At 42.2% G+C, this 25979-nt stretch overlaps 1 protein-coding gene across 1 annotated transcript; it reads right to left on the minus strand.

Moving 5' to 3' along the window:
• Positions 1–10280: 10280 nt before the first annotated feature.
• On the minus strand, positions 10281–24834 carry LOC148149860 (uncharacterized). Its single transcript, XM_087986881.1, has 4 exons — positions 24698–24834; positions 14337–15205; positions 11268–11372; positions 10281–10528 (listed from the first exon to the last, which is right to left on the minus strand). Exons 1-4 carry the CDS (start codon positions 24832–24834, stop codon positions 10281–10283), a joined length of 1359 nt encoding a protein of 452 aa, XP_087843007.1.
• Between the last annotated feature and the right edge of the window lie 1145 nt (positions 24835–25979).

The following is a 25979-nucleotide window of genomic DNA, read 5'->3' on the forward strand; positions in this document are numbered from 1 at the left end:
GTATTGGTAAGAGTGACCACGTTGTGGGTCAACTTACACCTTGTGGACTGTTGTGATTCAAGAAGGCAGCTCACCACATTCTCAAGGACAACTAGGGATGGGCAATAAATGTTGGCAAGCCAGCAATACCCACATCCCGTGAGTGATTTTTTAAAAAAAATCATATTCTTAAAAGAAATAATGACTCTGATTTTGTAGTCAGTGTTAATGCACTGGCTTGATTGTAAGAAACAGAGTAATGGTGGAAAGGTGTTTTTCAGACTGGAAGCCTATTAGTGCTGGGTCTGCTATTGTTTGTAATTTTATATAAATTATTTGGATGAGAATTTAGGAAGCAAGGATAGTAAATTTGTGGATGATACCAAAATTGGTGATATAGTGGACAGCGAAGAAGATTATTTAAGATTACAAAGGAATCTTCATCAACAGACCAAGGAATAGCAGATGGGCTTTAATTTGGATAAATATGAGGTGTTAACTCCTCTGCCTCATGGAAATAACAATGGAGTAGAAAAGAATAAGAATTACAAACTGAATTTCAACCAAATTGTTTTTCTCATTCCTTAAGCAAATCAAGGTTTTAATTCTTATTAGTTTGAGGGTAACAATTTGGAATTTGAATGTTTTCTATTCAGCAGAATTCTTGCTGCAATTAAATCTGCAAGCACATTAATGAACTGGAGCATAATAACTATAATCGTCCAACATCATCAAACAACATTGAAAAGACAACCTTTAAACAATGTAATTCTACTTCCTTTGAATTCATTGTGTCACATAAAACAGTTTATTGGCAGAAATGTTGAGTTTAGAAAATTAAATCAAACATTTAATTAAAACTGAATATGACCTGAAATTCAATTTTTTATTATATATAATGTCTCCCATCAACATAGAGTTCACTAAGAATTAAAATGAGAGTAGTGGGTCTTCTCTTGCCAGACACTGAGGAGCTGCCTGATCTTCAACAGTCATCTGCCTGCCCCTGACCTGGGACATTTCCCCCTCCCCCACCTGTGCAGTTACTGCTAGGTGGAACTCACTGTGTGCCCTTACAGTGCTCTCTGAGACACTGCTGCGGTTGGGGAGGGGGCGGTCCAGGGGCAGTGCTTACAGCATCCCCTGCAACATTTCTGCATCATCAGAAGTAATCAAGGACTTTGCCTCTGCAGGGGATGGGCTAGATCATCTGTAAGACATAAGAAGCAGAAGGCACAGGGGCCACAGGTTAGTGTGGTGTCCGACATCTGGTTAACGTGACCGTTGCAGAAAGGATAACAAGTGTTACTCGGATGTCAAAGACACGAATGTCTCCATATCCCCTCAGTCCCGTGTCTTCTCGTGCTTGGGTGACACAGATATCTAGCACCTGACCACCTGCCCTATGTTACACCACTTTATTGTGTGATCTCTTCTCCTCTAATGACAGGAGGAATAAATGGTGGGACTGGTGCATGAGGGGAAAGGTGTTGAGGTGTTCTGAAGGAGTGAGGAGGGAGTGCAGAGGGCATGGGAGATTAGTGGTGTGGGAAGATGGGACAGGTAAGGAGAACGAGTGAGGCAAAGTGTTGCACGGAGCAGAGGGGCTGCCAGTGCATGAACATTTGCAGGCATTGGGTACAGTTGCAGGGATACAGTGAACATAACGCAGCAGAGGACAGAGTTTTATTTTTATCTTAGATTAGATTAGATTCTCTACAGTGTGGAAACAGACCCTTCAGCCCAACCAGTCCACACCGACCCTCTGAAGAGTAACCCACCTAGACCCACTTCCCTCTGACTGATGCACCTAAAATTGGAGGTGTAGTGGACAACGAAGAGGGATACCTCAGATTACAACAGGATCTGGACCAGATGGGCCAATGGGCTGAGAAGTGGCAGAGGGAGTTTAATTCAGATAAATGCATTTTGGGAAAGCAAATCTTCGCAGGACTTATACACTTAATGGTAAGGTCCTAGGGAGTGTTGCTGAACAAAGAGACCTTGGAGTGCAGGTTCATAGCTTCTTGAAAGTGGAGTCGCAGGTAGATAGGATAGTGAAGAAGGCGTTTGGTAGGCTTTCCTTTATTGGTCAGAGTATTGAGTACAGGAGTTGGGAGGTCATGTTGCGGCTGTACAGGACATTGGTTAGGCCACTGTTGGAATATTGCATGCAATTCTGGTCTTCCTATCGGAAAGATGTTGTGAAACTTGAAAGGGTTCAGAAAAGATTTACAAAGATGTTGCCAGGGTTGGAGGATCTGAGCTACAGGGAGAGACTGAACAGGCTGGGGCTGTTTTCCCTGGAGCGTTGGAGGCTGAGGGGTGACCTCATAGAGGTTTACAAAATTATGAGGGGCATGGATAGGATAAATAGACAAAGTCTTTTCCCTGACGTCGGGGATCCAGAACTAGAGGGCATAGGTTTAGGGTGAGAGGGGAAATATATAAAAGAGACCTAAGGGGCAACTTTTTCACGCAGAGGGTGGTACGTGTATGGAATGAGCTGCCAGAGAATGTGGTGGAGGCTTGTACAATTGCAACATTTAAGAAGCATTTGGATGGGTATATGAATAAGAAGGTTTTGGAGGGATATGGGCCGGGTGCTGGCAGGTGGGACTAGGTTAGGTTGGGATATCTGGTCGACATGGACGGGTTGGACTGAAGGGTCTGCTTCCATGCTGTACATCTCTATGATTCTCTATGACTCTATAACACTATGGGCAATTTAGCATGGCCAATCCACCTGACCTGCACATCTTTGGACTGTGGGAGGAAACCGGAGCACCTGGAGGAAACCCACACAGACACAGGACAGATACAAGCCTGAGGCTGGATTTGAACCTGGGACCCTCGTGCTGTGAGGCAGCAGTGTTAATCACTGAGCGACCATGCCGCCCCTTGGCAGAGCTGAGGAGCTCATTGACTTTCCTCTGGCACTGCAGCCCAGTCTTCCTCACTCTGGAGATGGCACTGCGCCAGGTGGTGATCTCAGATACTCTGGCATGATGTAGTGGCATGGTCACCTCTTCTGGTCTTCTGGGAAGAGAGTTCCTCTCCTCAACACCATTCTGTCTGCAAGGAGCCTCAGGTCCCTCTTAGAGAAGCGTGGTACCAGCTTCCCCTTCTCCACCATCTTTCCTGGCTCCTTCCACAGTCAAGCAACACATTCCACATGTCAGCATTCTGGCAGGTACGCAGCAGCCTTTGGAAGATGGAACAGCCGCAAGGGTTGCTGGTCTTCAGGAGGATCTCTGCTGAGTGATGAATTGCTCCGGGAATGTATCTGCTAAGGTGGGGTAGAAATCAGACATGATTCTTGTTGCAGTGGCTGAAATGGCAATGAATGAGGTGAGTTTGGTCTGCTACAGTAAGAAAATGCACTCAGCCTTGTGGTGCGAATCACTCCAGAGAACTCAATGCAACTCCCACTTAGCCAAAAAAGCATTAAGATTTAGCCCACAGAAGACTGTAAAGAGCAACCTGTATTTGAATCACAGAATCCCTACCATGTGGAAGCAGGCCATTCAGCCCATACCAAAGAGCACCCCACCCAGACCCATCTCCCCTAATCCTATCACTACAGCCCTGCATTTCCCATGGCTAATTCACCTAACCTACACATCCATGGATACTATGGGCAATTTAACATGGTCAATTCACCTAACCTGCACATCTTTGGACTGTGGGTGGAAATCAGAGCATCCAGAGGAAATCCATATAGACCCAAGGAGAACATGCAAACTTCACACAGTCGCCTAAGAGTGGAATCGAACACGGGTCCCTGTTGCTGTGTAGCAGCCGTGCTAACCACTGAGCCACCATGCCACTCCTAAAGGTACCATTTGCATTTATTCTTTTGCAGAGAAGAGAAGTCCAACGATGACACAGTGGAAAGTCAACAGTGAGCCAAAGAGTAGACATTGAGAGGACTAAAGATTAAGACATAGTTCTTAACTGAAGAAACAGCGGTAGAAACCTTTAAATATGTGCAACTTTCAACTTGACATATTGGGGGACCAGGAACCAATTTAGGTCAGTAATAATGTGTGAGCAGTAAACAGAGTATCACACAGGCAGCTGAGATTTAGATCACGTGAAATTTAAGGAAGATAGAGGATATATGGCCAACTTGTGACTAGCTGGGAATTTTAATAATGCTCAGCATCTAAAACAACACAGAAGAGTTGCCTACTTACCTGTTGCTCCATTCTGCCTGAGTGTGACTTCAAATTTAAACTGGGTTCACTTTCTGATATATTTTATTTTCAGAGTTCGACTGCCATAGCTCTGTCATCAGGGCCTACTCAGTAAGTTTGAACAAAATATCCCACTGATGTTCAATGGGTCACCATGGCATCTACATTTTAAAACTTTAGCTCCAGTTTGCTGTTTAGTGTCTGCAGGACACACCAACTCCTGGATGCAGGACACATCCCCTTTTAACACAATAACAATCCATTGAGCTATTTACTTGACAACGATGAAGCTGTGGAATTCAGTATATCTTTCAAATATTTGTCATAGAGTCATAGAGAGGTACAGCATGGAAACCGACCATTTGGTCCAACTTGTCCATGCTGACCAGATATTCCAATCCCAATCTAGTCCCACCTGCCAGGCCAGATATTCCAATCCCAATCTAGTCCCACCTGCCAGCAGCTAGCCCATATCCCTCTAAACCCTTCCTATTCATATACCCGTCCAGATGCCTTTTAAATGTTGTAATTGTACCAGCCTCCACCACTTCTTCTGGCAGCTCATTCCATACACACACCACCCTCTATGTGAAAAGTTGCCCCTTAGATCTCTTTTATATCTTTCCCCTCTCACCCTATGCCTATACCCTCTAGTTTATGGCTCCCCCACCCCAGGGAAGAGACTTTGTTGATTTATCCGATCCATGGCCCTCATGATTTTATAAACCTCTATGAGGTTTCCCCTCAGCAAGCGGACACAAAAATATTCATTGTACTAATATAACTTCCTTTGATCAAGTTTGATTTCACATAATATTGATAGATTTCTCTTCACAGATACAGTTCAGCAAGGAGAAAAAGAAAATGTAAGAACTTCAAACAAAATGAATGAAGTGGACAAATGTTAGAATCATGAGTCAATGTAATCCTTCCTTTACTGCAAAATGAGCAATGAACAGTGGAAATATGATGAAGAAGTGAGGGGAGAAGGACATGAAATAAAATGTATGCAGTAGAAGACAGAGCAATCGAGACAGATTCTAGGCTGAGAAAATGAACATTAATCAGTCTGGAAATTTCATATGGGATTTACTGCTGCAATTTTGGTGTATACACCAGGGAAACAATGTAAATGATTATTTTCAATCATTCACTTAATTTCTTGGGAATTCTGTTAAATTCTGGCAAAATTTGTCAGAGAAGAGCAGGAGGATATTGGTGAATGAGCAGGAGAATGAGGCATATCATTTAAAGAAGTGATTATTACGAAGTTGTGTTCATGCAACTTTATTGCTAAAATAAAAGCAACTTTAAGCACCTCAGGATTTTGTTTTGGTGCAACCTCTTGCTCAAGTGTTCTTAAAATCACCGTTCTTAAAATATAAGATTGCAATGACAAAAATATCAGTTGCAAGTACTCAGTATGGGGATTAGATTGTTTATTCTGTGCTAATTTAATGCAGGAATTACCTGACAGACACGGAGCAAGAGAAGGAGTTGCCTCTGGGGTATTGATTCATGATATCAGACCATTTGTCAAGCAGCGACAAGCAGATGGAGCTTTCTTTCAAACATTTGACATACGCGATGGCAGTTGGATTTTAGTGAAATATGAAGACAAATGGCATGTTCTCTGCTCTGTGATTGCCTCTACTGTCTGCTGCAAGTAGCTGTATAAAATAAACAACAACATACGTGAAATATTTGCCAGCATAGCAAGCCCTGCTTACTCTAAATTGAGACTCGAGAACCATTCATTTATGCCTAATGAATTTGAGGAAAATGCAAGAGGAAATAAATGAACCATCTGCAGACTTTGACATAATCGTATAGTGAGGATAACATCAAACGGTTGCTTTGGAAAGCTTTTTGGAGGAGTGGGGGCGGGGGGAGGAAATTATTTTGCTGTCATTTGTATTCTTACACAGTCTTGGCTCATCGCCACATATCTTCATCCAGTAGTAACTGTAAATCAAACTTGCAAACTCCGATATTATCTGTGCCTTGTAATTCTGATCATTTATTCAGAGATATCAAATATCTGAGAGTTGCAGCTTGAGACGAAGTGGAAAAAATTAAACAGATCACAGCTTATTTGCGCACTCTTGAATAATGAAACTCAGGTCCTGAAATGATCACATGACACATCTGAAATGTTGCTGTCTGCCTTTGAGCAGATGAATTTAAATGGATTAACACCTTCTCAGAATTGATAAAAATACCAAATAAACAAGTTAACATCCTGCGCATAAGTTTTGGGTTTAGATATTTTTCTTACAGCTGGCATATCTTTACCAAATAATTGTAATTATGCTGTGACTCAGCAGACGTAAGGTTCCATAACAATGATGAATTGCATTTATATAGCATGTTCAAAAAAAATTTAAACAATATTTTTCTCACAAATAGGTAATACTTTGTTTATGTGCAATAATATTTAATATACAACTTGAGATATAAAAAAATCATCTTTCTAATATAATTTTAAAGTGTGAATAATAACATGAACACTTACATTTATACACTTCTCTATCACACAGGAAAGCTTCATCTAATTTTCCACATTCATTACTTGATGAGGAATGTTCTAAGATAACATTCATAATGTTATCTTAGAACTCAATAATGCAATTTGAGTTCCTACATAAAAGCTGCTTAAACAATGTTACCAAAGTAACAGGACCATTTTTCCTGTCAGCCTCAATAAATGCAGTTTAAAATTAGGCCTTGATTTTTGCTCCCAAGTTGGGAGTGCAGATTTGGAACATTTCCCTGAATCACCAACTAAACTCTGGACAAGTGACTTAGAATTTCAGATTTTAATTTGGGTTCTGTGGACAATGAGTTAAGCAACTCTATAATGATGGGTAAAGGCTACAGGCTACATAGAAGATTGCATTGGTGCACCAGCAATGTGTTCAAGTTTTTTTTAATGTGTTTTTAAAATGCTCTACACCCACCATCATCGACACCTTCACTCCCTCCACCAATGAAGCACAATGACAGCAATGTGTATCATTTACAAAACGCACTGCAACAATTTACTAAGGTTTCTTATACAGCACCTTTTAAATGCATTTGATAGCCTCCCTTATTTTCTTAGACACCCATGGCAGATTATCCCTTTTCTTACAGTCCTTCCTTTTCACTGGAATATGCGTTTGCTGGGCACTTTGAAAACTTGCTTTGGAAGTCCTCCACTGCTCATCAATTGTCCCACCATAAAGTCTTTGTTTCCAGTCAACTTTAGGCAAGTCTTCCCTCATCCTATTGTAGTCTCCAGTATAACAAATCAAAAAATGTTCCTTGTAATTGTATAGAGGGATATGGGCCATGTACAAACAGATGTGATTAGATAAAATGTCATCATGGTTGGCACAGACATGGTGGGCTGTAGGGCCTGTTCCTGTGCTGTATTGTTCTAAGTTCTCTCTGTGAGGATTATATATGAATAGCGCAGTGAAAGGGTTTTGCATATTAGTATTATGAACACAACGCCTTGCAATATAACACTTCAGAAAAACGCTTGGTCAGAAATAAAGAAAAAGAACATTGTCTTGCTCATAAAAGTGGGCATTTTTTGTGTTTAAAGTAAATGTTAAAACCATAATGTAAATTTAAATATCATAAGTGACAGAACATTTGAAAAAAACTGTCTTTTTAAGCAGGCATGTTGCAACCTTCCCAACACTTTTGGCTTTACCACACTTTGGAATATTCTGAGATTGTAACAGGATAGGCAAATAATCATGCAAACGAGCATTCTTTTTCCCTTGAAAAGTTAATAAGCCAGATTTGTATTGTTGTCTGACATGTTTTAAGAAATTTAAAAGTCCATTAGTTGGACTTTTACATTTATATTAATAAATTTGTCTTCCTTATGCTGTTTCTTTAATACAAAGGACTTGGTAAATCCATTGGACAGCTTGCCCGCAGCATACCCACTCACCCTCCCACCACCTTCAGGGCATTGGGCAGCCAAGACACCATAAGAACATAAGATGTAGGAGCACAGTTAGACCATTCTGCCCATCCCACCATTCGATCATGGCTGATAGTTTTCGTTGCAAACGTTTCGTCCCCTGGCTAGGTGACATCATCAGTGCTTGGGAGCCTCCTGCGAAGCGCTTCTTTGATGTTTCCTCCGGTGTTTATAGTGGTCTGTCCCTGCCACTTCCGGTTGTCAGTTTCAGCTGTCCGCTGTAGTGGTTGGTATATTGGGTCCAGGTCGATGTGTTTGTTGATGGAGTTTGTGGATGAATGCCATGCCTCTGGGAATTCCCTGGCTGTTCTCTGTCTGGCTTGCCCTCTGATAGTAGTGTTGTCCCAGTCGAATTCATGTTGCTTGTTGTCTGCGTGTGTGAATAGAGAACAGAGAACAGCCAGGGAATTCCTAGAGGCATGGCATTCATCCACAAACTCCATCAACAAACACATCGACCTGGACCCAATATACCAACCACTACAGCGGACAGCTGAAACTGACAACCGGAAGCGGCAGGGACAGACCACTATAAACACCGGAGGAAACATCAAAGAAGCGCTTCGCAGGAGGCTCCCAAGCACTGATGATGTCGCCTAGCCAGGGGACGAAACGTTTGCAACGAAAACTTCCAGCTCGGCGAACAGAACCACAACGAGCACCTGAGCTACAAATCTTCGCACAAACTTTGGATGGCTGATATGTTTCGCAACCCCACTCTCCTGCCTGCTCCCTGTCACACCTCCCCTGAGTAATCAAGAATCTACCTATTTCTGGCTTAAATATACTCGATGACTTGGCCTCCACAGTCTTCTGCAGCAGAGTTCCACAGATTCACCACCCTCTGGCTGAAGAAATTTGTCCTCATGCCAGTCAGAAAGGGTCACCCCTTCACTCTGAGACAGTGGCCTCAGCATGAAGTGTCCCCTACTTGTGGAAATACCTTTTCCAGATCTCCTCTATCCATTCGTTTCAGTTTCAATGAGATTCTTCCCCCTCACCCTGCTAAACTCTATTGACTACAGACCCAGAGTCTTCAACCGCTCCTCATGTGACGAGCCCTTTATCCCTGAGATCATTTTTGTGAACCTCTTTTGGACCCCCTCCAAGGCCAGCCCACCCTTCCTTAGATACTGGAACCTAAACTGTTCACAATATTCCAAATGCAGCCTGACCAGAGCATTTTACTACCTCAGCAGTACATCTCTGCTCTTGCATTGTAGCTGTCTTGAAAATGAATGCTGTCATTGAATTCCTCACCTGCCTGTTAACCTTAAGAGAATCATGAAGTTCTCTAAGTCCCTTTCTTCTTCACATTTCCAAAGCCTTTCTTCATTTTCAAAATATTCTGTACCTCTATTCCTCCTTCCAAAATACAGAACCTCACACTATATTCCATCCTCCACTTCTTTACCCACTCTCCTACCTGTCCACATCCTTCTGCAGCCTCCCCGATTCCTCGAAACTATCTGTCACTTCACCTATCTTTGCGTCATCTGCAAACATAAAAACAATGCCCTCATTTCCTTGGTTCATATCACTAATGGATAACATTAACAGTTGGACTCCCAACACTGACCCCTGCAGAACTCCACTATCAACAGTTACCATTCTGAAAAATACCTTTTTGTCCCTGCTCTCTGCCTTCCATCATGCAGCCAGCCCTCTATTCTTGCTTGTACCATGTCCCTAATACCATGGGCTCTTATCCTATTTAGCAACCTCCTGTACAAATTTCTGGAAACCCAAATAGATCACATCCACTGGCTCTCCTCTGTCTAACTTGCTCATTGCCTCTTCAACGAACTCAAACAGATTTGTCAGGCATGACCTCCCCTTGATGAAACTGTCCTGACTCTGCATTATTTTACCATGTACTCTGTAATCTCATCCTTAATAATGGACACTAATATCTTACCAACAATCAAGGTCATGTTTACCTGCCTGTAGGTTCCTGTCTTCGCCTTCCTTCCTTGTTAAACAGGGCTGTTACATTAACTATTTCCCAGTCTTCTGGGGCCCTCCCTGACTCCAGTAATTCTTGAAGGATCACAGAAATGCCTCCACAATCCACTCAGCCATATCCCCCAGACCCTGGAGTGTACTCCATCTGGTCTGGGTTATTTATCCACCTTCAGACCTTTCAGCTTCCCCAGCTCCTTCCCCTCATTGACAGCGGCTACACTCACCTCTGCTGCCTGACCTTGTTGAGGTTCTGCTATGTTACTGGTGTTTTCCACCATGAAAATTGATGTAAAGTATTTATTCAGTTCCTCTGCCATTTCTTTGTTCCCCATGACTACATCTCCAGACCCGTTTACCAGAAGTCCCAATATCCACTCTTGCCTCTCTCTTACCTTTTCGATATCTTAAACAAACAGTATTATGAACACAACACCTTGCAATATAACACCATACTTCAGAAAAAACGTTTGGTCAGAAATAAAGAAAAGGAACATTGTCTTGCTCATAAATGTGGGCATTTTTTTGTGTTCAAAGTAAATGTTAAGACCATAATGTAAATTCTTTCATATTATGAGCTAGCTTCCCCTCATATTTCATCTTGTCACCCATTTAACAGCTTTTTAAATTGTCCTCTGCTGGTTTTAAAGGCTTCCTAATCCTCTGGCTTCCCACTACTTTTCACCATATTGTATGCTTTTCCTTTTGCTTTCATATTGCCCCTGACTTCCCTTGTCAGCCATGATTGTCTCATCTCCCCCTGAGCAGGTTTCTTCTTTCTCAGGATGAATTTCTCATGTACTGAAATACCCCCAGAAATACTGCTGCTTCACTGGCTTCCCTTCTGGGTTTCCTTTCCAACTGCCAGTGGGCCAGTTGGGAAATGAGTGCAGATGTTCGGGCCTCTCAACAACTCAAGTATTTGTTGAGTTGCTGGAGAGGCCCACACCATGTGAGCAGCTCAGGATTCCTTGCAGGGACGCTCAGTGGTTTGGGGTCCACTCCCTCCTCTCACCGCACTGGGTTCTCTGGGTCCTATTCGAGATTATTTCCATGCTTGGAATTGCTCTCCCCTCTCAAAACTCAAGCCTTGCACACCCTGCAACCCTCACTGGGGCCTGTAATCAGCAAGGTCCCAACCATACCCGAATGATTTACTGTCATCCCTGTAAAGTGCTGGCCTCTGACTGGACACCAGCCTACTGGTGAAACGGCCGTTGCCACCCTTGGTGAGTTGATACCCAGAACCCCTGCATTGACAATAGAAGACAAAATACGGAGAGGATTTAACAGTTTGTCTAATTAAGCCAGAAGAATTCAATGAGTAATGCTATACATTAATATTTAGGATTTGGGGATTGCAACCCATAATTTGGGAATGACATTGTAAATTCTATCATCACAATTGAAATTAATGTCTTTGCTATTTTCCATGAATGTAATTGGAGCACTTTGGTGTTTAGAAATGGCGATGGAGGAGTAGGATCTTGATACACATTTGTGATTTGAATTTCTGCTGTGATTTTCTGCATGGAAGTTATTTTCCCAACCAAGCCATGCTGGAGAGTTTTACGTGTAGAGCGTGTGAGTTTCATGACAGGGATAAAGGAAATATTAGCCAGCAATTTCTGTGTTGTGCTCATATTCCCTACTGGGACAGAGGTGTCAGCTGTGGCTCAGATAATAGCAATTTTGCCTTCCAAGTCCAAATGTTGCGAGCTGACATTAATTCCAGGACCCTGCTGGGGGGTGCAGCATACTGAGTGACCTATTAAACTGAGGTCTTTTCGACTGTCTTAGACAGAGACAAAAAAAATACAACTGTACTATTTTTATGAAGAGTAGGAGAGATATCTTTAGTGTCTGACACGATTTATCAGTCAATGAACATCATAAAAATAGATTTGGTCATACCCCACTGTGTCTTGTGAAAGGTTTCTGTGCACAATTCTTATATTGCAACAGTTCAGAAAATAATATTTAATTGGATGTAGACAGCTTTCCTAGTAGGTACTACATAATTATACAACTTCTTTTTGAAAAAAATCACCTGCCTTCTCAGTCATAGGTAATAAAAATTGGAAAGTCAATCAGTTTAAAATGAGTGGTAAGCTTCCAGCAAATTAATCCCAAGCATTGAGAGAGTGGAAAGAAACGCTACCTTCAATTAATAGATCTGACAGTGCTTTTCAAACCTTTTCTGGATGTGATCCCATTTCAATGCTTCAACTTGGTATTGAACCTAGAATCTGAGGGTCACAGGGAAAGCTGCAGTTTAGAAGGAGTGGATTCAAATACCTTGAGTAAATGCACACAAAAGAACCTCATCCTGCACCCTCTGTTGATGCCAGAACTTTCAATGAGACCACATTTGCAGGCAAAACAAATTGTGCATGTCCATTTAAAGGGGCTTTGGGGAGAACTGACATATCTGACTGCAGTATCCAGAGGCCACTCCTGCTTCCTTGCAGCTCATCACCTCAACTTCTCATCCTGCCAGCAACTTTGCTGTTTGGGAATTCCTGAGAAATTATATTGTAAATTATATGCAGCATTCTCTCCAGGCTGAAAGCTCCCGCCTACAGAACAAATAATATTGTTACTTTAAACTTTGGGTATTTCATTCATTACTTCCAGTCTGATCGATAGCTGTGGCTTCATCCAGTGTAGCAAATAAAGATTCTAGTACATAGAGTCATAGAGATGTACAGCACGGAAACAAAAACTTCAGTCCAACTCATCCCTGTCGATCAGATAACCCAATATAATCTAGTCCCACTTGCCAGCACCCGGCCCATATCCCGCCAAACCCTTCCTATTCATACACTCATCCAAATGCCTTTTAAATGCTGTAATTGTACCAGCCTCCACCACTTCTCTGGCAGCTCATTCCATACACGTACCACCCTCTGTGTGAAAAGGTTGCCCCTTAGGTCTCTTTAATATCTTACCCCTCTCACCTTAAACCTATGCCCTCTAATTCTGGCCTCCCCCACCCCAAGGTAGAAGACCATGTCTATTTACTCTATCCATGCCCTTCATGATTTTATGAACTTCTATAAGGACATCCCTCAGCCTCCGACGCTCCAGGGAAAACAGCCCCAGCCTATTCAACCTCTCCTTATAGATCAAATCCTCCAACTTTGGCAACATCATTGTAAATCTTTTCTGAACCCTTTCAAGTTTCACAACATCCTTCCGATAGGAAGGAAACCAGAATTGCACACAATATTCCAACAGTGGCCCAACCAATGTCCTGTACAGCCGCAATATGACCTCCCAATCCTGTTTTCAGCACTCTGACCAATTGCAAGGTTTGTAGCTCAGGTTGAGGTTTAGGGTGTAGGTTTGCTCGCTGAGCTGTAGGTTTGATATCCAGACGTTTCATTACCTGGCTCGGTAACATTATCAGTGGTGACCTCCAAGTGAAGCGAAGCTGTTGTCTCCTGCTTTCTATTTATATGTTTGTCCTGGATGGGGTTCCTGGGATTTGTGGTGATGTCATTTCCTGTTCGTTTTCTGAGGGGTTGATAGATGGTATTTAGATTTGTGTGTTTGTTTATGGCGTTGCGGTTGGAGTGCCAGGCCTCTAGGAATTCTCTGGCATGTCTTTGCTTAGCCTGTCCCAGGATAGATGTGTTGTCCCAGTCGAAATGGTGATTTTATTTCCTCCGTGTGTAGGGCAATGAGGGAGAGAGGGTCATGTCTTTTTGTGGCTAGCTGGTGTTCGTGTATCCTGGTGGCTAACTTTCTTCCTGTTTGTCCTACGTGGTGTTTCTGGCAGTCCTTGCATGGAATTTTGTAGATGACGTTGGTTTTGTCCATGGGTTGTACTGGGTCTTTTAAGTTTGTTAGTTTTTGTTTGAGAGTGTTGGTGGGTTTGTGTGCTACTAGGATTCTGAGGGGTCTTAGTAGTCTGGCTGTCATTTCTGAAACTTCTTTGATGTATGGTAAGGTGGTTAGGGTTTCTGGCTGTGTTTGGTCTGCCTGTCATGGTTTGTTCTTGAGGAATCTGCGCACTGTATTTTTTGAGTATCCGTTCTTCTTGAATACGTTGTATAGGTGGTTCTCCTTTGTTTTCCGAGGTTCGTCAGTGCTGCAGTGTGTGGCGGCTCATTGGAATAGTGCTCTGATACAGCTTCGTTTGTGTGTGTTGGGATGGTTGCTGGTGTAGTTAAGTATTTGGTCAGTGTTTGTCGGTTTTCTGTATTCGCAGATTTGTAGTTCTCCGTTGTCCGTTCTTTCAACTGTGACGTCCAGGAATGCGAGTTTGTTGTCGGTTTCTTCCTCCTTGGTGAACTTTATGCCTGTGAGGGTGTTGTTGATGATGTTAAATGTCTCTTCTATCTTGTTTCGTTTTGTGATGACAAAGGTGTCATCTACGTAGCAGACCCAGATTTTTGGTTTGATGATTGGTAGGGCTGTTTGTTCCAGTCTTTGCATTACCGCTTCTGCTATGAATCCTGATAGCGGAGATCCCATGGGTGTGCCGTTGGTTTGTTTGTAGATTATGTTGTTGAAGGTGAAGTGGGTGGTGAGGCACAGGTTCACTAGCTTCATGATTTTTTCGTTGGTAATGTGATTGATGGTGGTTGGGGTGTGTGTGATGGTCTCTTCTAAAAGTGTGGTAAGTGTTTCCTTTGCCAGGTCGATGTTGATGGAGGTGAACAGTGCTGTTACGTCGAATGAGATCATTGCTTCGTCTTCCTCTATTTTGGTGTTTTTGATGATTTTTAGGAATTCCTGGGTGGAGTGGATGGAGTGCTGTGACTCTTCTACTAGGTACTTCAGTATTGCGTGTAGTTCTTTGGCCAGTCTGTAAGTTGGTGTTCCGGGGAGTGAGACTATAGGTCTGAGGGGGGCTCCTGGTTTATGGATTTTTGGTCGTCCGTAGAATCGTGGGGTGTTGGTCCCATCTGGTTTCATTTTTTGAAATTCCGTCTTGTTTAGTTGTCCAGAATTGTGTAATTTTCTTAGGAGATATGTAATTTTGTTTCCCAGTTGTGGGGTTGGGTCTAGTGCCACCTGTTGGTAGTTGTTGGTGTCTGCGAGTAGTGCATTGGCTTTCTCTATGTAGTCCCTTCTGTTCAGGATGACTGTGAGCCGACCTTTGTCTGCAGGTAATATAACGATGTTTTTGTCTTTTTTGAGGTTTTCCAGAGGTTTCTTTTCTTGTGTGTTCAGTTTGTTTCCTTCCCTCTTTCGGCTCAGAGTAGGTGCAACTGTCTGTCTGATCATTTGTTGTGTTTCTTCCGTGAGATTGTTGTCCTTCAATGTGGGTTCTAATGCCGCTAGGAAATCCTTCTTGTCAGTGTCTCAGTAATCGAAATTTAGTCCTTTTACTAGTACCGCTTTTTCCTGTGTCTGATAGGGTTCGGTCTGATAATTTCTTTATCCATGTCCCTATGTTATCGGTTTTGTCTTTGTTTGCGGATTTGACATGTTTTTTCTTCAGGTCCTGATTTTTCTTTTTCTGTGTTTGGTGTTTATGGCTCGTTCTACCGTGTCTATCCATTCTTGGCATTAGACACCAACACCTACCAACAGATGGCGCTAGACCCGACCCCACAACTAGGATATAAAATTACATATGCGAGGACAAAGTGAGGTCTGCAGATGCTGGTGATCAGAGCTGAAAATGTGTTGCAGGAAAAGCGCAGCAGGTCAGGCAGCACCCAAGGAACAGGAGAATCACGTTTCGGGCATAAGCCCTTCTTTCCTGAAGGGCTTATGCCCGAAATGTCGATTCTCCTGTTCCTTGGATGCTGCCTGACCTGCTGCGCTTTTCCAGCAACACATTTTCAGTACAAAATTACATATCTCCTAAGAAAATTACACAATTCCGGACAATTAAACAAGACGGAATTTCAAAAAATGAAACCAGATGGGACCAACACGCCACAATTCTACGGACTACCAAAACTCCATAAACCAGGAGCCCCCCTTCAGACCTATAGTCTCACTACCCGGAACACCAACTTACAGACTGGCCAAAGACCTACACGTGTTTTAAAAAATTCTCAAGGTCAGGTTCGTAGGAGAGTAGTCTGACACAGAACAAACGACCAAGAGGCGAGTCTGCTAGAATATGAGCATTTTATTCCCCGCAGCGTCGCCACAACCAGGTCTCATACTTACAACGGGTCTGGCTTATACTCACTCTACATGTTACCGGAACTGGGAGCCGTCAGTTCTCGTAGAGCGGTTGCCAACAACCCACGCTCGGCGGTTAAACGTAACCCCGGAGCAGACTCCCGGGTCTGGCTTATACTCACTCTACATGTTACCGGAACTGGGAGCCGTCAGTTCTCGTAGAGCGGTTGCCAACAACCCACGCTCGGCGGTTAAACGTAACCCCGGAGCAGACTCACCGAACTGGAGACTTTTCCAGCTGATATACTCTTTTCCAGATATAAACATTCATGTGAACAGCAGAGCAAGGCTAAAAAACACATTCCATTCTGGTTACATACAGATAAGAAGATTCACACGGGGAGGTGTGTAATAAGATTCACACGGGACTGAGCAACACCTCCATTCCGGTTAGATTCACACATGTATTGGGACATAATTTTTAACCGTTTCACCACAACACGCAAGACTGAAATACCTAGTAGAAGAGTCACAGCACTCCATCCACTCCACCCAGGAATTCCTAAAAATCATCAAAAACACCAAAATAGAGGAAGACAAAACAATGATCTCATTCGACGTAACAGTACTGTTCACCTCCATCAACATCGACCTGGCAAAGGAAACACTTACCACACTTTTAGAAGAGACCATCACACACACCCCAACCACCATCAATCACATTACCAACGAAAACATCATGAAGCTAGTGAACCTGTGCCTCACCACCCACTTCACCTTCAACAACATAATCTACAAACAAACCAACGGCACACCCATGGGATCTCTGCTATCAGGATTCATAGCAGAAGCGGTAATGCAAAGACTAGAACAAACAGCCCTACCAATCATCAAACCAAAAATCTGGGTCTGCTACGTAGATGACACCTTTGTCATCACAAAACGAAACAAGATAGAAGAGACATTTAACATCATCAACAACACCCTCACAGGCATAAAGTTCACCAAGGAGGAAGAAACCGACAACAAACTCGCATTCCTGGACGTCACAGTAGAAAGAAAGGAAAACGGAGAACTACAAATCTGCGAATACAGAAAACCGACAAACACTGACCAAATACTTAACTACACCAGCAACCATCCCAACACACACAAACGAAGCTGTATCAGAGCACTATTCCAACGAGCCGCCACACACTGCAGCACAGACGAACCTCGGAAAACAAAGGAGAACCACCTATACAACGTATTCAAGAAGAACGGATAATCAAATAATACAGTGCGCAGATTCCTCAAGAACAAACCATGACAAGCAGACCAAACACAGCCAGAAACCCTAACCACCTTACCATACATCAAAGAAGTTTCAGAAATGACAGCCAGACTACTAAGACCCCTCGGAATTCTAGTAGCACACAAACCCACCAACACTCTCAAACAAAAACTAACAAACTTAAAAGACCCAGTACATCCCATGGACAAAACCAACGTCATCTACAAAATTCCATGCAAGGACTGCCAGAAACACCACATAGGACAAACAGGAAGAAAGTTAGCCACCAGGATACATGAACACCAGCTAGCCACAAAAAGACACGACCCTCTCTCCCTCATTGCCCTACACACGGAGGAAATAAAATCACCATTTCGACTGGGACAACACATCTATCCTGGGACAGGCTAAGCAAAGACATGCCAGAGAATTCCTAGAGGCCTGGCACTCCAACCACAACTCCATAAACAAACACATAGATTGAGATACCATCTCTCAACCCCTCAGAAAACGAACAGGAAATGACATCACCACAAACCCCAGGAACCCCATCCAGGACAAACATATAAATAGAGAGCAGGAGACAACAGCTTCGCTTCACTTGGAGGTCACCACTGATGATGTTACCTAGCCAGGTAATGAAACGTCTGGATATCAAACCTACAGCTCAGCAAGCAAACCTACACCCTAAACTCTGACCAATAAAGGAAAGCATATGAAACGCCTTCTTCACTATCCTATCTACCTGCGACTCTACTTTCAAGGAGCTATGAACCTGCACTCCAAGGTCTCTTTATTCAGCAACATTCCCAAAATGCAATACCTCGCATTTATTTAAATTAAACTCCATCTGCCACTCCTCACCCCACTGGCCCATCTGATGAAGATCCCATTCTAATCTGAGGTAACCTTCTTCGCTGTACTATACCTCCAATTTTGGTGTCATCTGCAAACTTACTAACTGTACCTCTTATGCTCGCATCCAAATCATTTATATAAATGATGAAAAGTAGAGGGCCCAACACCGACCTTTGTGGCACTCCACTGGTCACAGGCCTCCAGTCTGACAAACAACTCTCCCCCGCCACCCTCTGTCATCTACCTTTGAGCCAGTTCTGTATCCAAATGGCTAGTTCTCCCTGTATTCTGTAAGATCTAACCTTGCTAACCAGTCTCCTGTGGGGAACCTTTGCAGACTACCACTGTATTATTCATTCTTGTGTCAGTTGCGTTGTTTCAGATTATAGTGGATGAAGGTACAGCAGCTGTGAATGTGATGGATGAACTAACATTTGTCTTCCAGAAGGAATGCCTTCATTCTGTTTTGAACAGATTGTGTTTTATAAGATTGTTGCAGAACACGGTTCTGACAATTTCTCTTTACTACCCTTTCTTGCTTGGAGTGAAATCCATTGACTATTGTTACAAACACACCACCTACTTTAATGCAGCTCACTTTAAAAAAAAATCTATTTGTTTAAATATTTTACATTTTTATATATCATAACTTCTTCATTCAGGGTTTCAGGTGAATGGGTATCATACTGAATAAGGTAAAAACAAGGACTGCAGATGCTGGAAACCAGATCATACTGAACAACATGGGATCTTAATTCGTAGACATTGGTAATAGCAAGCATGTGCTTTCATCCTGTTGCTGCAATGGACAAATAAAATATATTGTATTGTTGGATTTGATCAGTGCTCATTTTTATTTAAAAAAAACACTATTAATTCTCTTTAAATCTCTAGAGTCAAAAGAAAGCATTGGATTAAAGTCATAGAGATTTACAACAAAGAGAAAAGCTCTTTGTCCCTTTGGGAGTCTGTGCTAGCCAAAAGCAATCACCTAACTGTTCTCATCTCATATTTCAGCAGCTGGCTCATTGTCTTACATGTTTTAGCATTACAAGTGCACATGTAAATACGTTTAAAACTTTACAAGGTTTCTGCCTCTACCACCCATACAGGCAGCGATTTCCAGATTCCCACCACCTTCTGAGTGAAAAACATTTTCCTCATGTCCCCTCTAAACTTACTGTTTCTTAAATCTATACACCCTGGTATTTGATCCCTCCACAGAGGACAAAGGCTCCTTCCTGTTCTACGGCCTATGCTCCTCATGATTTTTTTACATCTCAATCATGTCCCCCCTCAGCCTTCTCTGCTCCAAGGAAATGTTCATCTATCTAATCTCCCTTTAGAACTGAAACCGTTCAAATCCATGCAACATCCCGGCAAGTCTCCTCTGCTCTCTGTACAGTGCAATCACATCCCATCTATAATGTGGATTCCAGAACTGCACACAATATTCTAGTTGTGGCTTAACCAACTTTTTATCCAATTCTAGGATAATCTCTCTGTTCTTAAACTTTATGCTTCGTCTAATATAGACACGGATCCCACATGTCCTTCTTTACCATTTTACACTGATCCCTGGGGAAAGTCATTGGAAAAATACTTCTCAAATATCACCCTCTGCTTTCTGCAGTCAGCCAATTATGGATCCAACGTCCTTAGATCAGTTAGGCTCTTACCTTCATAATCAGTTTCCATGCAGGACCTTCTCAAAAGCTTTGCTGAGGTCCAGGTAGACTACATTGAACACATTGCCCTCATATATACATTTGTTACCTCTTTGAAAATATCTATCAAGTTGGTCAGACATGACCTGCTCTAGCTGTTACTGATTAACCCCTAACTTTCCAAGTGCAACTTAACTCTGTCCCTCAGAATTAGCCAATAGTTTACTCACCAATAAGGCTAGACTGACTGGTCTGTATTTATTGGTTTATCCTTTCTCCCTTCTTAAAAGGAATATAAAGCAATAAGGAAGAAAACCAAATACTTTGAAATCCAGAATATGGCACTCATGATTTGCACAGTACCATAATCCAAACGGAACATGTAAAATTACCATTGCCTCATGTCAAATTGAAACTAACACAGGCAAGAGGGAAAATCCATGTCTCAGTGGTCACTATACATTTGTGCTGAAAATGTGTTGCTGGAAAAGCGCAGCAGGTCAGGCAGCATGCAGGGAACAGGAGAATCGACGTTTCGGGCATAAGCCCTTCTTCCTGAAGAAGGGCTTATGCCCGAAACGTTGATTCTCCTGTTCCCTGGATGCTGCCTGACCTGCTGAGCTTTTCCAGCAACACATTTTCAGCTCTGATCTCCAGCATCTGCAGACCTCACTTTCTCCTCAACTATACATTTGTGGACAACTTGTTTTGAAAGCAGCCACAGATACAGAAATTGTTGAAGAAAAATCAGCAAGTCTCGCAATGTCTGTGCAGAGAAAGCAGAGTTAACATTTTTGGTCCTTCTGACATCGTCAGGTTGGAATGGAATGTAGACTCCAACATTAACCCTTTCAGAACCATTACCTTTGATTATACTGAGCACTGACTACAATAATAAGCATATTCACTAATTAAATAATAACTCATTAAGCCTACTTAAATTATTTAATTACTCAATCCCTCTAACTAATGTGGGATTACACATTCAATATTAACTTGCCACAATCTAATTCAATTCTTACTGTGCTGTAGAATTCTTATAGCAATCTTATACCCTTTAAAGCATTGAAAGGAAATTAAGTTGAAACCAATGCATCACCTCAAGCAGTAGGGACAACGATATTACAGCTTTCCAGTATTTGGCTAGTGTTTATGTGAATAACATGTTTTTAGTTTGTAGCGAAAACACAAAGAAATAACAGGAAGCCATTATAAAAATTAACATTTTGAACTGAACCTTCCCCACTGTTGTTTTCTATGGCTGCACCTGTTACTGTGCTTTTTCACCATGGCTGGGAATATCAACTTGTATATTAAAGGTCATTCTTCAATGTTAAAAAGCCTACAGGAGTCTCACCCAATGGGAGTGTATGTCAAAAATGTGCTTGTGACTTTCCAATCATTAATTTACATTTTATACAGTGTGTATTTGAATTTGTAACATAACCTCTTGCTAGGTGAGAGAATGTGCCAAGATTGAGGAGCTGGAAAATTATTACTAAAGTAAGTTTTATTGCTTTCAAAGTTAGCTCCCAAAATATAGATGAGTTCATATTTTACATTCTTTGATGTTTTATTGAAATGAAATTCCTTTTAATGTCATTGTCCAAAAAAAGTATCGCAGGAATTTTGCTCTTTGTTCAAAGAGTCTCTTGTTGATTCTTTTCACCTGTCATTTCTGAGCCTAAATCAGAAGGTTTTAAGTTCAAACCCCATTCCAGTGACTGGAACACATGGGCTTGAGGTTTCCCATTGTTTGGCTAAGTGTCATTTTGGGGATTTTGCCAGAGACCTTCACACAATGGCCCATGGCAACTTTCCTCACACAATCTTCCACTGCTAACCTCAATAATTATACATCCAAGCCCCACAATGCTCTTCTCAGGTAACCGTGGTAACAGAGGCGGAAGAGCTCACAGGTGCTAGGACCTTCTGCCTTTCATAGTATGCATGCCAAATGTTTACCCCAGACAATGTGCAATATTTCCAACTGCAAGTCCGTCAGAGGCTTTTGTCCTATTACTTTCGGCAACAAGATGTCAAAAAAAGGGGAGCTGGCACCAACATCGCTGCAGAGAATGGCACCTGGTGGAATTGATGGTTGGGCTGTTGGAGAGGAAGGTCATCGTTTTTCCTGTGGGCTGTCAAAGGAGACCTCAGCACCAGACGCAGTCAGTAACCTATCTTATGAACCAAAAGAAGTGCGCAGAAGCACTGGAGGAAGGTTTCGGTGCTCTGCAAAGTTAAATGTCAACAGCTTCTCTCTGCTATCTCACACACACTGTAACTCTTCCACTGAAGAGTATCATCACTAAGGCTAATCATCTCACTATTTTATGCAGCATCTCATCTTAATGGCTCTCACTCACCACATCCCCCTGAACTAATACATGTTCAGTCTTCTGGGGATTCTGTTCACTTACTCAGGAAAGCTCACCACCTCTTCTGCTCCTGTACCACTGCTAACAGCTCTTCCATTCACTTTCATCTCACTCAATCCCATCTTTTGTTTCATTGCAGGAGAAATGTCTCATAACCAGCCAGAAAACGGAGTACAAATGCGACTGTTCTCTTTCTCGATTAGACTCAGGAGAGCTACCTAGTGAGCACATTATTGGCACAGTTGGTTCAGTTGGCTGGCATTTAGAGGTCTGTCAGGCACCTGCTCAGATCCAGGCAGATGACCCCATGGTTTTGGCCATTTGTGGCTTTGTACAAATGCACAGAAAGTCACAGGAACAAAAGCCAGGACTACCTGAGACACTTGGTAATCTGGATTGAGTTGAGAGAGTTAACCAACATTTTCCGTACTGTGCTGGCTCTGTCTTCTGAATGCATTTGACTTCTACATGGACAGGCTGGTGTCTGCATAGAGAGACAGATCCAGCAGAATGTTCAGTGGTTGCTGGAAATACACATAAACCTACACTGTATTGTTTTCACCATTGTTACGTGGCATCAGTGTCAACTGCAAAGGCATGGATCACTCAACCTTGAACACTTTAAGTAGCTGACTGACCATGGCCAGCAGCCTGGACTGAGATTGGACAATGGTCCTGAGAGAGTGAGGTAGCAAGGTCCTTCTAACCCAACTCAAAGCAAACAAATTGATGCTTATGACAAGGGTGGTATGTTGGCTCACTGGTTAGCACTGCTGCCTCACAGTGCCAGGGACCTGGGTTTCATTCCAATCTCAGTCTTTGTGGAGTACAGTATACACATTCTCCCTGTGGTCTGTGTGGGTTTCCTCCAGGTAATCTAGTTTCCTCCCACAGTCCAAAAGTTAGGTTGATTGGTCCTGCTAAATTGTCCATAGTGTTTAGGTTAGCTGTGGGAAATGCAGGGTTACAGGGATAGGGATGCTGTTCAGAGGGTCTGTGTGGACTCGATGGGCCAAATGGCCTGCTTCCGCACTGTAGGGATTCTAACATTTATCTTTTATTCAGCGTAATGTAATGACTTTGGACACTGTAACATTTGGTGTGAACCTTTCACCTTCCCTGCATGGTGCAATGAAAACTGGATCAGTTCTTTAAGCGGTGAATGATCTGCTCCAGCCACTTTACCAGCTTGTGATGAAGAAAACCATTTACCTCATGGAGTTTGGGTGGGTTAGATTGTCTCTGAATAATGATCAGAACTTTTACAAACCCTGAATACTCTGATTGTATTGAACTAATGGTGTACCGATTATTCATTTAAATGAGTCATAGCAATGATATTTCAGCTTAAGTTAATGTTTAGAAATTTGCAATGCAATAGGGAATGCATTTAAGGATAAATAAGTATTCTTTATTGATCCCTTAAGCTGCATTAATGAGAACAAGCCCAGATTTTGGGTTGCACTCTGATTGGTACATTACTAATGAAGATTTCATTTCCCGGTGGCAGTTTGTGAGTTGAGGGACGTGGAATTCAGGGAATCCAGATTGACTAATAGGAATGCCAGCTAAGGACAGCAAGAAAGGCAGGACGTAGAGGAAGCCAGTGGTGGGGAGGGTAGATATGTGAACATATCAGAGTACACAGGATTCTCCAGTTTGCCTGTTTTTTACACTCAAGTTGACAGAAAGCATGGAACAGGTTTCTATGCTTAACAAAACTTGCTACTTATTACAAGTAATTAGACTCGAGGAGCAGGTACACATTTGTGAACCACCAACTTATAACTACTAATAAAATCTCCTCCATGTTATAAACTCACTCTTATATACACACACACACACACGAAAATACCACAGCTAACCTAAACACTATGGGCAATTTAGCAGGGCCAATCAGCTTAACTTTTGGACTGTGGGAGGAAACTAGATTACCTGGAGGAAACCCACGCAGACACGGGGTTATGAACAGAGGGAAAGACTAGGAAGACAGCTCCGTTGTTCCTGTTTACAAGAGTTGCTCAGATGATTTTTATTATTCTTGTGCTCGTCAGAACACCGCCTCTTGGCTGTCATTCCTCTGAATGTTTTCACTGGTTTGCAAGAGGCATAGGATGGCAGGTTCACTTAGAAAAGGTCTTATTAATTAAAAGTTGCCACTTACAGCAATTACTGGAGGAAAGATGTTAGTTTTCTACAAACTTAAAGCAGCTTTTACTGTAGAGAATTTGGAGAGCTCCTGAACTGGTCGAGTTCTGACATCTCCTCTGCATCTTGTTCACAGCCTTGTCCTATTTAAGTACCTGAGGATGTCAACGTGTTTGTTGACAGACAAAGTTTTTGTCATCAATAACTGGTTACCAGTCCACAAACAATCAGCTGCTTGCAGCAACCAGAACTCCATCTGAAGATAATCCCTCAGCTTCAGTTTGTCTGCCATCATACTTCAATCACTGTCAACTTTATAAACTTTCATCAATCCAACAGCAACTCCTAGTTTTTGTTTTGCTCATTTCAGCCCACAGAATATTTTTTAAAAACTACCTTTACAGAGGCAAGCATTAGGGAGCCTTGTGCTCTTCTCCAGAACTGAGCTGGTATCTCAATCAATAAGGTTGGGCCTTTTAACCAGGCTGCCTCAGCACTAGGCTAGTTCTGTCTCCACCTTGCTAATGCTGTGCAAGACAACAGGCCCAACCAGCCTCAACACCATGACAATAGAACAAGGGAGCACCTCTAGTCAGGATCACAATACCAGAAAGGCCCCCAACTCTTGGCTGCAATCTCTAGGGTGGAAAACCTATCTTTCATATCAAAACTGAAGCAGCTCTACTTGTTCTATCTGAGCTCAAGGTTGTCAATAAACCTGACAGCTGCAGTGTAGAACCATAATCAATACACACGCCAGAGCTCTGTTGATTATATTCGTACGTATTAATAAATGTTACAGACCTTCAGACAATTCATGTAACCTAATATTCGGGCAGTGGATTTTAATTAACTTTTTAATGCAGATGAGTCCAGCCTTTAATAGTGTAATACCTTCATGTTTGTGATTTGTTTCTTACTCACTTCCATGACCACAAACCCATGGGATATGAACTAATATGAACCTCAGTCAAAAAGAAAATTCACCATTAAATTCCTTGGGAAGAATGTAAGTTTAGCTTGGTGACTCAATGCAATTTCATGAAAATGAAATATTTTTAAGGCATGAATTTTATAAATGAAATCAAAATACTGTGACTGCATTGATTCCATTATTATGAAAGCAATTTCTTTCCTATCCAAACTTTGTACAGAAACTCAGCCTGCCACCATTAAATAATCAAAAACTTTAAGAGAGGAAAATATTGCAAGTGCAATTCATCACTGACTGGTGGGACAGATCAACAGGAGTACATAGCTACAATTAGAATACAGTGTTAAATTCTGACTTAACAGAAAAACACAAATGTACTTCCAAGGACAAGTCTTAGTACAGTAATCTGGCAAGAGATGCTTCAGGCATTGCAACAATACCCCCAAAATAAGCAGATGACTGGTCACTAGACTTTATATATTATAGCAGCAAATTTCATCAAT

The sequence above is a fragment of the Chiloscyllium plagiosum genome, unplaced genomic scaffold (genome assembly GCF_037043375.1).
Source record: "Chiloscyllium plagiosum isolate Xiang-an unplaced genomic scaffold, Cpla_swu_hap1 HiC_scaffold_5, whole genome shotgun sequence".
Lineage (NCBI taxonomy): Eukaryota > Metazoa > Chordata > Chondrichthyes > Orectolobiformes > Hemiscylliidae > Chiloscyllium > Chiloscyllium plagiosum.